This window comes from Mastacembelus armatus, chromosome 4 (genome assembly GCF_900324485.2).
Source record: "Mastacembelus armatus chromosome 4, fMasArm1.2, whole genome shotgun sequence".
NCBI lineage: Eukaryota > Metazoa > Chordata > Actinopteri > Synbranchiformes > Mastacembelidae > Mastacembelus > Mastacembelus armatus.
The window spans coordinates 7,015,009-7,029,615 of record NC_046636.1 but is presented as its reverse complement, the minus strand read 5'-3'; the positions used below and the strand labels follow the sequence as shown (position 1 = coordinate 7,029,615).

The following is a 14,607-nucleotide window of genomic DNA, read 5'->3' as shown; positions in this document are numbered from 1 at the left end:
TTATGATTTATTCTTTAATACTATGACTTAGGATATTTATGTACATTAAAGGTACAAGGGGGGCCGAGCTAATGATTATTTTGTTTCTTGATTCATTTGTCATTTGATCATTTGTTGTTTGGTCTGTAAAACATCAGAAAACTGTGAAAATTTGATAAAAGACAAGATCCAGATAGATATGTCTTGGTATATTGTTTACTAACTCATAGACTTGCTATAGAAACTTACAGTGATATAAAAATACATTTTAGCTCATGAATGTGTAGAACAACCACAGTACAGACATATTCCATACAAATGTGCAATATCCAAGCATCAAACCGGTGACATCCCCTCCATTCCCCCAAACCCACAACTGTCTCTCTCTCTCTTTCTCACACACACACACACACACACACACACACACACACACACACACACACACACACACACACACACACACACACACACACACACACACACACTACCCCCACCTCATCAGCTGCAGCTGCTTCCTAGGAGTCAAAATCAGGCAGCCAATCAGCAGGATCCTGGTGAATGAAGTCAGACAAAACAAAATCACAGCGGAAGATGTGTGCCTTCAAAATAAACACACATTTCTAACATTACTGGGGGTTTTCAAAGGTTTAGTCAAGTCCTTAGTGATCTTGATTGGCTTAAATAATATTGCCAGCTCAAACAGCAAAACAGCTTCCTTTTCCATCTAAACCTCACTGTTCACAAATTCACAGAAGGGCTTTTTAGTTAGTAAAACTTTAAATGCACAGTAAGAAAAGTCCATTTGCCTAATGCCCATTGTCTTAACTCCATTTGTAGAAATGGGATTTCTGATATGAAACGACAAATCAGTATTACTGTCTGGCAGTTTCACTTATTTAGTAAAAATATTTGGAAAAACATCAATACTCTATAAACAATAATGAAAACGCGAATGATGTTCAATGTAATAAGTAAAGAGCTCTAGCCATTTTCTTCTCTTGTGCGACTTTTATTTTGAAAGCTGTGACCGGAGGTCTCATGTCTGTAGTTTAGGTAACTTGACTCCAGGCTTTGCTTTTGCTTCTGGAAGTGGAAGAAGTAAAGTTTCTTCAGTCACCAACCGGTGCCTCCTCCTCTCCGCTCCGCCGCTGAGGACTCGGGACAGACTCACAGCGGAAACTTCTGCAAGGGGACACGGGACGGTAGGTCACCGAGCCCGGCTGCACACTCCGCTTTCACATGCACAGCTCTGGAAGAAAACGGTCCTGACGTGATGCTGGCAAGACGCTGTTCTCAACGCTTGTATGCTCATTTCTCCAGAAATATTCCTGCAGAGACTTTGAGTGTCGCCCATGTTCAGTGTACTAGGTTCTTCACTGTGATATCACTGAGTCATGACATGCACTTAAAGTTGTATTGTTATAGTTTTGGTATTTCCTTCTACAATCTGACGTTATTCTACTACTCCATTCTCCTCTTATGGCTGGGATCTCCACACTGTCTGATGACAGGGCAGTCAGTGTGTGTGTGTGTGTGTGTGTGTGTGTGTGTGTGTGTGCGTGTGTGTGCGCGCGCGCGTGCAGACATCAGATGCATAATTACGGGTTGTCACTGTGTGAACAAATCTCTAATTTGTAATGCAGAAACACCTTAGGTACCCATGAGATGCCAGAGATAAGGGATCAGGATAAATGATACATAGCAAATGTTAAATCCCACTTTTTAGACTCACACACTCGTGTGCTGTAATTTGCTGTATGACCTGTATGCACATGAATGCAAGCCTGTGGTCCCTCACTGCACAGCAGAAATGATAGATGAGTCATTTCATTTGCAGGAAGAAGTCTGCAGGTTTATGTCTTGGACTTCTGGTGTTTGTGCAGTGTCATTCTTCATTCTGTCTATGTTTGGGGAAGACCTAATTCCATATAATTACATCACCTCATCATTTGACAATACAATATTTGTGTAATGTATTTGTAGTTTGCATACTGCTGGTATCATTAGTTTAGTTTCTCATGCATTTGGATTTTAACTGTCAATTAAAGCACACACACTCAAAAAAAACACTTTTCTTTACCAATGTTGACTCTTATACTTAGATCCAATGTATCTGCAGATACCAGTGAACTCCTCACCATGTGGAGCTCATTGAGATCATTTTTATTAGGTACCCTAATAAGGCCAGTAACCAGGTTGATACTGTTTTCACTAAATCAGCTCCATCGTTGCACTTTTTCCCATCCTACACTCATTTAGCTTGTTCCTTTGCAGTTGCAGGTCAGCTATAAAGAAAAGGATGGATAGATTAAGATCATTAAAGCTGACAGAATGTTAATTGGCAACTATCTTGAAAAGTATTTGCTACTTTTCTTTGAGTGCTGTGATAATAAAAAGGGGTATTTTTAGTGTTTTGTTTTGTTGGCAGCAGTGTAGGAGATAAAACTGTGCAGAAATGGATATCATAAAAGACAGAAAGAGAAAATCTTCCATTACCATCTGTGCTCTGTTCCCTGTGCTGCTGCCTAACTCACTTTGTGTCGAGTCAGCGCTCTCTCTCGCTAAATATTGTTTCAGACTTGAGAGGCACATTTTCAAAGTCAGGGGAGTACATCCGAGGTTCTCTGGCCTGTTTATGTTCCCACTTTTCATCTGCACATTGTTTATTTGGGGAATAATTGAGAAAGGAATGTCTGCCTTTCTCACAGAGTTCAGTCTGAGATATATTCACCAGTTTTTTAAAAATATTATATCTATCACCTGTTCGGGGTTTCATGTAGATATCTGTGTGACTCAATTATTTTCCAGTGATGGAGCAACTGCTGCAGAGGCAAACTGAAATCCTGCCTCTGACTCATGGCCTTATTAGAAAGGAGAAAAGGAGATGTTGGTTTAATGAAATATTAAACCAAACCTAAAGCTGATTCATAAGCTAGTCCCTGATCAAAGTGGGACTCTGTGTGTGTGTGTGTGTGTGTGTGTGTGTGTGTGTGTGTGTGTGTGTGTGTGTGTGTGTGTGTGTGTGTGTGTGTGTGTGTGTGTGAGAGAGAGAGAGAGAGAGAGCGAGGGAGTGTGTGTGTGTGTGTGTGTGTGTGTGTGAGAGAGAGAGAGAGAGAGAGCGAGGGAGTGTGTGTGTGTGTGTGTGAGAGAGAGAGAGAGCGAGAGAGAGAGACATTGGGGAAGTGCAGCACTTGAAGCTAAGCTGAGGGACACTTTGCATCTGTTCGCTCCACACAGACTTTACTTTGAGCCGGTCATATGGCTTTGATTAGTGTGCTAGTTTTCGGATAACTCCACTCTCCCTGGCAACAGTTAAAGACAAGGACAGCATAGTTAGCTCCAGTCTTAAGAGAAACTTACTGTACATCATCTACACCACATGTGCTCACTAGTATATGACAAGATTTAAAAAAAAACAAAACAAAAAACTACGTGTCAAAATGCTCGATTACATTGCAAATTTGACCCACTCTCATATTCCCACCTAAGTGAGCTTTCCAGTTTTTCCTCTCTTTTTATAACAACCGCCCCTTTCTTCTTCTCTCCTTTTCTCTTTCGCTAATTGTGATTGCTTTGGAAATTGTGTGGATTATCTTCAGCTCAGACCACTTTCTGGCTGCGATTGCCAGCTATAAGCTCGATATTCCTAGTTCATCCAAACAAAATACTCACTAGAGGTCGGTATATGTTCTCACTTGGCCTCTTGACAGACATGTGTTTTTAATTTTACAAAAGTGATAGAGCCCAGAGGGAAAGTTTTGCACAACAGACCGAGGAAGATGTACGACACCGTCACCTCTGCGAGACAGCTTACTCTTAATTTAGCTGCATTTCTGTGTGGTTTATAATGGAGCAATAATTTACGAGCAAGGCAGTGCATGCATGTTGTTGTGGGGATCTTTTGAAGGCTGTCCACAAATCTTTTTAAGCAGCTTTTCTTAAAAAGTGCCAAGGGACAGCGTTGTGGGGGGTGAGGGTGCGTGGGGGGTGCAGTCTTTCTCTTGTTTTCTTGTTTAAATAAACAAGGAGAGAGTTAGTGGTAATGAAAAGCACTTGATAAGAAGCTGCAAGTTTAGGAACCCCACAATAAATTGAGAGCGGGAGCAGAAGAAGTAATGAAAATGTAGGGGAGTTTGGCTTGTGCAGGAAATGACTGGGAGAAACCCTAAGGGAGGGGAAGAGAGAAAGACTTTCAGTTGTTCCACATATGAGGGAAACTGCAACACGACAAAGACCCCTCAGTGTCTTTAAGCGTGTTCGCCCTGTACTGTACCTACTCTTTGCTGTTTGAAAGTAAATGAAAGGTACATTAAGGCTCTTTCCTACACACTCAGTTCAGGGTATTAACACTCAGGAATGGCTCTCCCAGCTGGCTCAAACAGCTTAGACTCTTGCTGTCTCTCTTTCATTCCCCTTGGGTTTTGCACTCACTTTTTTTCCCCCTCTTCTCTTCAGGAGGCAACTTGTTCCCCTTGCTCTCGTCACCAAAAGGTTTCCCATCTGCTTCCGATTACCTTTGGCTGCAGTTGGTTAGCCGCCAGCCATCTGGGCCAGTGTGGCGTCTCCGTTCGCTCTTCTCTCCCCAGACACCTCTGAGGGAGGGATGGAGGGGAGGCAAGGACATGAGTGAACTGGGTGGGCAGGATAGCAAAGGTTGGGTTTTAGCTGACACTGCAATTCAAAGCCAGAGAACTCAAGTCAAAGAGAAGAGCACCCATGAAAATGTGACTCCTGATCCTGGCTCTGGTCTGTTTTTATAATGGATAAGCTGGTCTGAGGAAGTCATTTTCCATTGCTATTACACAGCAGACTTGCTCTACGTTGGCCTCTAAGTGAAAAAATGAACTCAAAGTTGAATATGCTCAATTAAAAAGAAACTTGGGGTTATTTACAGCCCAGGATAGTTCAATTAGTGATGTGGAAAATGAACAAGACTCCCAAGATTGAATTCTGTGATTTCTGGCTGGCTGAGCTGTTACCTCTAAATTATCATCTGGGTGCTGTCACACAAATTCACTTTCTGTTCAGCCTTTAAAAAAACAAGTAAAACATTTTCTCTGTTATTTCTGGCCCTGGGTTAGTAATTAACGTCTGCTGACAGAGAAATCTTTTAACTGCACTGGCATTGTTCAGTGCTGATAATATAGACAATATGCAACTGTTCATCCCAAAAAAACTGGGTACCACCAATGTCTGTCCTAATATCATCCTGTATTATGTCTTGCCTTGAAGAAATTAGGAATTTAAATGTTCAAAAGTCTAATTTCAAGATTTGAAGATAATCTTGGCCGTGAAAGGGTTATTATAACTATATTATATCTTGGTTGTTTCCAAAAACTGTACTCAAAAACCCATTACTGCTTTTGCCTTTGTCTCAGATGTAAACAGTCATCTTATAGGCCCACATAGCACCAGTCAGCCAGAGCACCAGCCAATTAGTAAGCTGTACAGTTAGGCAGCCAGCCAGCAAATCACTCAGCCATACAACCAGCCACCACAGTCAGGCAGCGTAGCAGTGATGGCAACCTGCTGCTCTTCTTAAATTGGCTCATTCTGTCCCCAGAGCCTCTGACATAATACCCACTTCATGCCCTGTTTGGGCAAGCGCAGCCTTTCACCAGATAAATGGCTTCCTTTGTGTTGTGTTTGAACCCTTTCCGGTGGGCAAGCACCTTAAAGAATGGGGCCTCAGGGCCCCCAGGTTGGGACCCGCTGTTGTCTCTGGTTATCAGAGTGAAAGACAAGAGTGTTTGCCCTTTGCCAAAGCAAAGATTGATTAGCTGAGTGAACAATGAAGGACTGGGGCGGTCCTTCACTGGATGCTGAATATGAACTGGATAGATTTGTCTTGTTAGACTGGGAACTGCATGGGTCAGTGGGATCTCATGCTCTCTTGCTGTCTGTGTTTCACTATGTCTCCCTTGTTCTTCCCTCCTCTTTGAGCCTAAATCTGTCTCTCCCCTCCCTTTCACTCCCTTTCCTGGCCTTCCTCTTGTGGTCACTGAGCAGTCTCTCTTCTACAGGGCCGCAGAGAGGAGTCTAAACCTGCCATTGCTGCTGAGCCTGTTAGGAAATCCATCCAGGCTTTTCCTACCTCTATGAGGACTTCTCTGGGTTTCGTCGCCACTTGCTGACCGAGGCACTGTAGAGTCTGCTATGTGTGTCTGATCCCTCAGCTCTTCCTGCAGCCATGGCCCAGCAGAGCGCTGAGCTGTCCCACTGCTAGGCGACAGGGCATCTGAGAGGGCAGGAGACATGTTGGGACAGAGGCCCGAGGATAACTGCACTGAAATCTGTTACTATAGCAACTACTGTAGTAACCATGGAAACGCTACGGAGGACTGGTCTGGTCTGCACTGTCATTGTCGTCATGGTTGCCACCGAGGTCGCAGGAGGTCAGAGAGCTGAGTTTGTTCAATCACAAGGTGAGAGGTGACAATTGGGTCCTGAAATATATTTTGTCCAGTTGACAGTCGAGAACCCCCAAATATTCAATGTATAGAAATATAAGACCCAGAAAGTCGCATATTTGAGAGCTTTGAATCAACATTTTGCATTTCTTTGAAAAGTTATTCAAACTATTATTAGGTTATTAAATGGTTGCTGATCAATCAATCAATCAACAGGCTTTATTGGAATAATATCGTTGCATAACGCAGGTTTAACTTTTCCAACCAGTCAACACAATCATTATGACAAGAGTTTCTAATTTCCAGATTTGAATTAAACTCTGTATTACCAGCACAGCCCTTATTCTTTCAGGTCTGTATAAAGAGTGGCTTTATAATGTGGGTTGCTTTAATTATTTTCCGTTGTTGCAAGAAAGAGTACTTTAATGTATTTTATGGTTGAGGTGCCCAGGCTGAAATCTGCTTTTTATTTGCTAAGAAAAAAAGCTTCTAACCATACTACCCATGTTTAGAAATTCAAATAAATACCCTTTTAAATTTATATTTAATTTGGACATGGGGGTTATGGTTTAATTTTATTTTACAGGCCACAGTGTGTTCCATAGTTACTGTAATTGTTTTTGTTTTTCAGTCACATGCAAAGTGCTCAGATGAGAAAAAGTTTGGTGAAATGAGTTGTCGAAATGTTTCAGATCTGGTCTGGATGTCTTATTGACTGAAACACACTCCAGGCCTCCAGGTCTGGGCTGCTGGAGTTCAGCTGCGCTTCCAGAAAACATGCTGCTGTGGCACGGCCACGTGCCTGCCCCCCTCACCTCTCACCACACAGTGTCTCATTCTTTCACGTACACACTGTAGCAGAAACAACTGAAATCCCCTGAAGGCAAAGACATAATTTCCCAGAGTGTCCGTGTCTCATCACCCAGAACAAGGCTGTGATTGTGTATTTCCTAAAGTTAAACTCTGACCCCTCACAGCTATCTGTCTCCAATAGTCCGCCACACTGCTTCCTTTAAATAACATAACCCTCAAACTGTGAAATGCCTCACAGGCATTTTGGTGTTTAATGCAATATTTTTATAATAAAACTGGATAGAAATATTCCATGTAGTGTAAAGAGGTTGCTCATAGTGATGATGCTACACAGAATTATCACTTAACTTTGCAGTTCATCTCAGATCTGCAGTGCATTTTAGCATTTTTAGGTCATTGTTTTGATTTTCTGGCCCCCAACTCTGCTCTCATCAACCTTATTTCCAGCAGCAGCAGCAGCTTTTTCCAGTGAAAAGGATCTAAAAACCCCTCGTGCATTACCTGCCAAGCAGCAAATGACAGACACAGTTAGTAACTAGCTGATAAACATAGTACAGCAACTAAAGAGCCAGATATGTTTTTCCAGAGTTGATGGAGGCCAAAATCAGAGCTGAAAGCACACTAAGGTCAACAAGGTGGAATGAGACACTACTTCAAGTTAAAACTAATGTTAGTGTGTGTAAATAGGCACCTGCTTTCTAATAAGTTCATTGCATAAGGGGGTAATATTTAAATGTTATCTCAGTCCACAAGTGGCCATAAAAAAGGTCATCACACTGAGATAGATCGTCCTTGTTTTCACACAGGATTTACAAGATGTGCCATTAAAGGTCAAATAGACTGGTCAAACCCAGAGGATGTATTGTGTACTGTATATCAAGCTTTTTTACGTGTCACTGCTGTGAACAACATACCCATAATGCAGTATTTACAACACAAGGAAAATCATAGGAATGAATTGTTTTATTTTTGATATTTTTCCTTCTGCTTTCTCTCCCATATGGATTTGACTCTTGCTCAAATTTTGGCTAAAGCTTAACACTATGATAAAACCAAGGCTTTGAAAGGCTTTGAACAAGATTTTGGCACATGTCTGCAGGGATTTGTTCCCATTCTGCCACAAAACAATTGAGTTTGGCTACAGATTTGGGAAATAAGGCCTGGATTTGGTCCATCTAAAAGGTAATGTGATTGAGGTCACAGGCCAGTTAAACTCAAACCCAGAGGATGGACCTGGCTTTTACATGTTTTTAAACAGGAAAGGGCCTTACCCAAACTGCTGCCACAAAGCTGGAAGTACACTATTGTTTAAAATCTCATTCTATGATGCAGTGCTAAGATTTCCATTATTTAGATTTTGTGTAGCTGAGTCCTCAGCTTGGTAGCTGATTGCTTATGGTACCATGGAGGTGTGTCTAGGATGGAGGGAGGACCACTTTTCCATTCAGAGTATTTCCCTCCATTATTTTTATTTGATGATAAGAGAACAAGGGTGATGCCCTGCTCATTGTTGCATGGGTGTATTTGGCAGCTTCTGTATGTGACCATGTTGTCTAGGGAGGGGCTTCTGTTAAATTTAACAAATGTGTTTCCATTCTCAGTCTGTGTTTCCTTTTACTTTCAAGTCTGCTCAACATTTGTAAAATGTTGAATCAGCTGATGAACATGTTTACTGCATTGCTCACTTCTGCAGTGTTGCTGTGGTTTCAGTTTGAGGTCAAATCTGATATGTGTACTAGTTTATACTGTCAGGGATGAGTAGCTAAGAGAGGGCAGGAATAATTGCCTGCAGGAGGTGATATGTAAAGCATGTGATGTTGTGATATGTCATGATTAGTTTTTTCCTGTAAAGCAGTACAGCAGTTTTATCAGGTGGCCCCAAGCAGAGTAGTAGACAGTAATTTATTTACATGTACACGAACAGGAATACTCCTAGACATAATTGCAAGAAACAGGTATTTTGATAGAAAGCAGATGTAAAACTCTAAACATATTCCTTATTTGTCTGACTAAGAGTCATGTAACTATATGGCTGCAAAAGTGTTATGAGTTTAGTCTGATTAGATTTAACTTGTGAAAATAACATGAGACCCTATTATAACTTCACTGTCCATGTATGTATGTATCATGTCTTCCATTACATCCAAATCTGAATTACACACCAGTTTATATACTAACAAAGTTTCATTCTGTAAGCAACGGCATTAATGCTGCTGCTCTAACAGCCAGATTTTCTGTGGGAGCGAAAGGATCTGGTTGGAAATCCTGCGGTGAGGAGTCTTTAGTGGCTTTTTAAAAAGCACTTCCTGTCAAGGCTTTTGTTCCAACAGGAGACTAATTAGTTTTGCTGGTTTTCATTAGTGTACAGTGTATTCTGTGTGAGGTCTCATTCATTTCCTCCATGGAGGTGAGTTATATCTACTTTATTAACACCCTCCCTTCATTTTCACTCCAGGGGCTTTTGCTGTGCTTCAAAGGTAATGGTAATACCACCTGCCTGATTACTTGCTGTGGTTTGTGAGAGCAGGATGGCTGTGTTGTGGGAACAGCTCAGAGCTCTTGGGAAGGTCATATGCTTTTGAGGAAATTTGACGAATAGAGCCGATGGTGCTTCAGCGCCTTCGAGTGTGTATTTGCATTTATTTTTCAAATTGATTTTCCCTTTTTTTTTTTTCTTATGGCTACGGTTCACAGATTGTGCCACAGCTCTTCGACTTAGGAATTTGAACAATTGTGTAAGAAGCAAGTGACCATGAAAAGTGGGAACTAGGGCAGCGGTGATGAATAGATAACAGAAAATGAATAGTTATTTTCATAATCAGTCAATCAATTGCTTAAGGAAACATGTCCAACATTTGCTTCTCTAATAATGGCAAATTCTTGCTTTTTCTTGTCCTGCATTATAGTGTATTGAATACTTTGGGATTTTAAGATAAGAAAAGACTTTATTAATCAAACATAAGTTTTTTTTTTTCAATTCCCCTTTAGGGATTAAAAAAGTTTATCTTATTTTTGAACTGTTGTTACTTGATTAAATGGTAATTAACAATAATTATTGCTGCAGGCCAATGGGAACATGCTGCTGGACAATGAGGGAAAGGAAGGTTCCTAAATGATGCTATGAAATGCTTGTTTAAATGTATTCCTTTTTATTGTAGAATTAGAAAAGTTTATCCAGTACTGTTTTCACAGTTTGGAAAAACTGTGTTTCTTCCAATAAAAATTACACAGGCTTTCCCACCTTCTTGCACCCTTACGGGAAGTGTGTTTAGCTCGGTGCATGGCAGTGCACATAGCGAGAAAAGAAAATTAAGCATGAAATTAAAATGCAATAAATGCTGACTCCTACACCATTTTTGAAACGGGAACACAGTCCATTTATGTTCTCATGACATAAACCACTTCAATATTTTACACTGAACTTCCCATATGAAAAATACAGCACATCATTCCTTATGTAGAGTTATGCTTGCTGTCTGTAGGCCTGCACTGCCAGGGAACTCTGATCTTTACTCGGGCTGGGAATGGGCTTGTTTTCCACCAACTGAGGCTTCAGGTGTGATGAAAACTGGGCTCGTTTTCTTGTGAGCTAGTTAGCTGATGATGGCTGGAGCTGTGTGTTTGGACAATAAATCTCCACCAGGCACTGGCACAGACAGGAAGTATAGTGTTTCAAGGTAACCATGGCAACATCCCACTGGCCTCATGAAGGTGTGTGTGTTTGTATTGGGGGGCAGGGGGGTGTACTTGGAGTGGAGGGGCCTTGTCAGCAATGGGCCAAGATGTCTGCAGATGTTTTTTGCCAACTGGGTTACTCTCATTAATAGGGCTTATAGAATTATTCAAAATAAGCTTCTCATAAATCCTTGTCTGTTGTTAATTAGTCGGTTAAATTAAGATGAATATTGGTTTTATTAAGACTAACTCTAGTTGTGGTTTTATTATGCTTTCTTTATTTCCCTCTGCCTCTAGCTGCCTTCCTGTCCAGTCTAGGCCATTATGAGATTGCATTCCCAGTACGTGTAGGACCTAATGGAGAGACACTGGACATAGAGACACCTCAACAGCACCGAAGAAGACGTAGCACTGAAGACACGCTGCCAGACTCTGTATTATTCTTTTTGACATTATTTGCCTTTATTTTTCATTCTTCTTTCTGTTTGTCTTAGATTTATCCACAGCTTTAAATATTTGATATACGTAGCATTTCAAACCAGTCTCTTTTCCTCTCTAAGCTCTTCTACCAGCTGTCCACGCCACGTAACAACTTCCTGCTGAACCTGACGCTGCAGGAAGGCTTGCTATCTCGACAGTTCAGGGTGGAGTACTGGAAGAGGGGCCGGTTAGCCTGGAGTCACCCTTACTCTCCCCATTGCCACTACATAGGACACCTCCAAGACCAGCCATACTCTAGCAAAGTGGCCCTGAGCAACTGTAATGGCCTGGTAAGACTAAAACCTCTCTGTCTCAGCAGTTAGTGAAATGGCCGAGGTCAACAACAAAGCATGTCCTAAAGCCAGTCTTAATCTTGGGCCAAACCAACCAGCATGTTCCTCTCAAAATCAAATGAATGACATTTCAAGGATGCTTCTACCTAATCTCAAAGGAAGGATTCACCCTGAAAGTGGCACTTTATTTCTCCTCTCATGGTTATTTCTATCAGTAGTTATTGGTCTGGGGGTGAAAGGCATGATGTATGGGCCAGTGACCTGACATAAAGGTGTGGGTGGATGGGGTGATCCAGGCACTCTTAGGAAACCCAACAATCACTTCCTTTGGCGTGCCTATAACACACAGTGCAATCATGTTCCTGCATGTTGTCTTGAGGTGGGTCCAAGGGCCCTCTGGGGAAATGTAGGAGCCGTGATTAATAAGACCAGTATGAACTGAGGATCTGGTTATAACCTTCTGGAAATATTAACAGCTCTTCAGACTCAGCTTGTTTATTTCTTTAATTTACTTTGCATTCTCATGAAGTCATCACAGCACAGCACAACAGAGAAGTGGCTTGACTGGGTCTTCTGAATTCTGATGCATCGTTTCATGGACACATCATTTTCTTGCTCCCGTTTATCCTCACACTGCAAAAAGCCAGCCCAACAGTAACATTTGTGTACACAGCTCGGATTAGATGTGTTCACAAAGTGTTAATAAGCAGCACACGTAATTACTGTTGGTCAAACCAGCATGAGCACATTTGCCAGTAAGTGGGCTGTATGTCCAGAGGAGCATCACTAACCTTATTACGGGATTAAAGGCACTTTGAAAGCTGCCGCCGTGAGTTGCTCTGACTGGGGCCAACACATCTGAACTAGATCAAAGGATGTGTTAGTATATCGCTCACTCTCTGATTTTTCTCGCTCTCATTCACTCTTTCATGCTCTCACGTCTGTATGTGTGTTTGTTCGGTTTGTTCCTGAGGCTTTTCTCAGATGGGTCTACAGTTCATCGTCAGAGAACCCTATAAGAGGGTCAGTCATTGTAGTGGGACAGTGGGAACATGCTCTGCACTCTGATCAAGACTGACAAGTGCTGCCTCTCCAAATATCATGTGATCGTACATTTGTTTGTTCTTCTCTGTCAGTATTAAGAGCATATGTGATTGAAAATTAGTTCTAGTGCTTTCATTGACGGGTTGATCTGTAAGTAATGGTTCTTAACTCTGTGTTTTATAATCCACATTTAGAACTTGTATGGTAAGATTGAACTGTCATGGACAGTATAGGTTTATAATATTTGTGTCATGATGTCTGTTTTATTCTATGCTGGGTTAATCTGTTCCATTGTATTCTCCTGTCTGTCTCTCTGCAGCAGGGGGTGATTGTTGCTGGGGGAGAGGAGTACTTGATTGAACCCCTTGTCTCACCAGAAAACCAGACCAGAACAGAGAGGGGGGAGAGAGCAGAGGGGCGCCCTCATGTGGTTTACAAACGGTCATCACTCCATCATCAGTACAAGGGCCAGACCTGTGGAGTCATTGGTGAGAGGGGAGATATTCTGGTCTTTTTAGTAGCAGCAGTAATGTCCAGGCTGGAGTAGTAAACTGTCCCAGGCTGATTTTTGTGGCAGCCAGCTTGTGGTTGTGTCTGACCTTCCAGTTGGGTGTGACAGAGTCTGTGTTGTAGGGCGTTGCTGAAAAAGCAAAAGCATGCTCAGGAATCATTTGACAAATAAAAGTAAAAAAAAAAAAAACAACTTTGTAATGTTGCACTTCAGTTATGTGAAGCATAGTGAAGTGCATCCAGGCATTCTTCTGGTTGCTCAGTAAAGTCTTCCAGATGATCATCATCAATTTCTTGGCAAGGAACAGCAAATGTAAAGTGTATAGATGATTTAGTTTTTTTTTTTTTTTTTTTTTTTCTTACTGCATGTGTTTGAAATGTCAATGTGTGTGATCTTCCTCAGATGAGAAGCCGATGAAGGGCATGTCATGGTGGCAGCGGACACTGAAGACGCCTCCTCATCATGTGGGTCGCGGGCAGCTACCTCTGAAGCGATCAGTTAGTCGGGAGCGCTACGTGGAGACGCTGGTGGTAGCCGACAAGATGATGGTGGGTTACCATGGCCGCAGGGACATCGAGCAGTATATCCTGGCTGTCATGAATATTGTAAGTTTCACAACGCAAAGCATTTACATAAATACTGACTTTAAAAGTCTCTTTCCCAGTGCCATTGGAATCATTTATTCTTTGTTTCATTATTCAAGTATGGCAGAATTATTAGAAAAGTCATGCCAAATTTTCCACTGAAACAGAATCAGACCGAGAAAATGTGGTGAGGATGTTTTGTTTTTGTACCATTTAGTTTTTTTTTTTAAGCTTTCAGCAGCAATCCATCAGCCAGTGATGGTTTGGTTACTTGGCACTGTGCAAAACAAACAGCTTGGAGTCAACTAAGAAACATTTTTGAAGAGAGAAGACAGATGGAAAAAACAAATGTCTGCAGTGACAGAAATACATTTTTAGTGGGTCTCTAATGCCAAGGATTAGTCAGACATAAACTCATTTATACATTTATGTGGCAAAAAACCCAAATTGAATTAGATTTAGGGCTATTTATTTGCATGAAAAGAATAACATTTAGAAACAGAAAGAAAAACAAATGTGTAGACTTTTTTATTTCTCCTTGTGAATGCCATATGTTTCAGTCACCCAAGCTTATGTTGTACGACACCATCTGCCCTTGTTCTGTTAGTGGGGATCTCTACACACAGAGCTAATGAGTTTAAACCTTCATATAGGTTAGGAATGTGTTTTATAAAAGGTTAGTCAGCTGGAATTGCTGCAAGCAGGCTACATCCAGAGAGTTGCAAAATCCCAGAAATCAACTGTGTCTCTTTAGTGTTAGTGAAACAAAGTGGGCCGAATTACACGAGACACCAGTAATGACAAGTGTCTCAGTGCAG

At 41.5% G+C, this 14,607-nt stretch overlaps 1 protein-coding gene across 1 annotated transcript in view; it reads left to right on the top strand.

The window, feature by feature from the left end:
* Window positions 1-1,077: 1,077 nt before the first annotated feature.
* The window catches only part of adamts10 (ADAM metallopeptidase with thrombospondin type 1 motif, 10), a 37,197-nt gene continuing 23,667 nt past the window's right edge, over window positions 1,078-14,607 (top strand). The window contains exons 1-6 of the mRNA XM_026322919.1: window positions 1,078-1,181; window positions 6,003-6,404; window positions 11,175-11,311; window positions 11,438-11,647; window positions 13,014-13,182; window positions 13,608-13,810. Coding sequence (XP_026178704.1) covers window positions 6,302-6,404; window positions 11,175-11,311; window positions 11,438-11,647; window positions 13,014-13,182; window positions 13,608-13,810 — 822 coding nt within the window. The 5' untranslated portion in view covers window positions 1,078-1,181; window positions 6,003-6,301. The remainder of the gene's footprint in view (window positions 1,182-6,002; window positions 6,405-11,174; window positions 11,312-11,437; window positions 11,648-13,013; window positions 13,183-13,607; window positions 13,811-14,607) is intronic.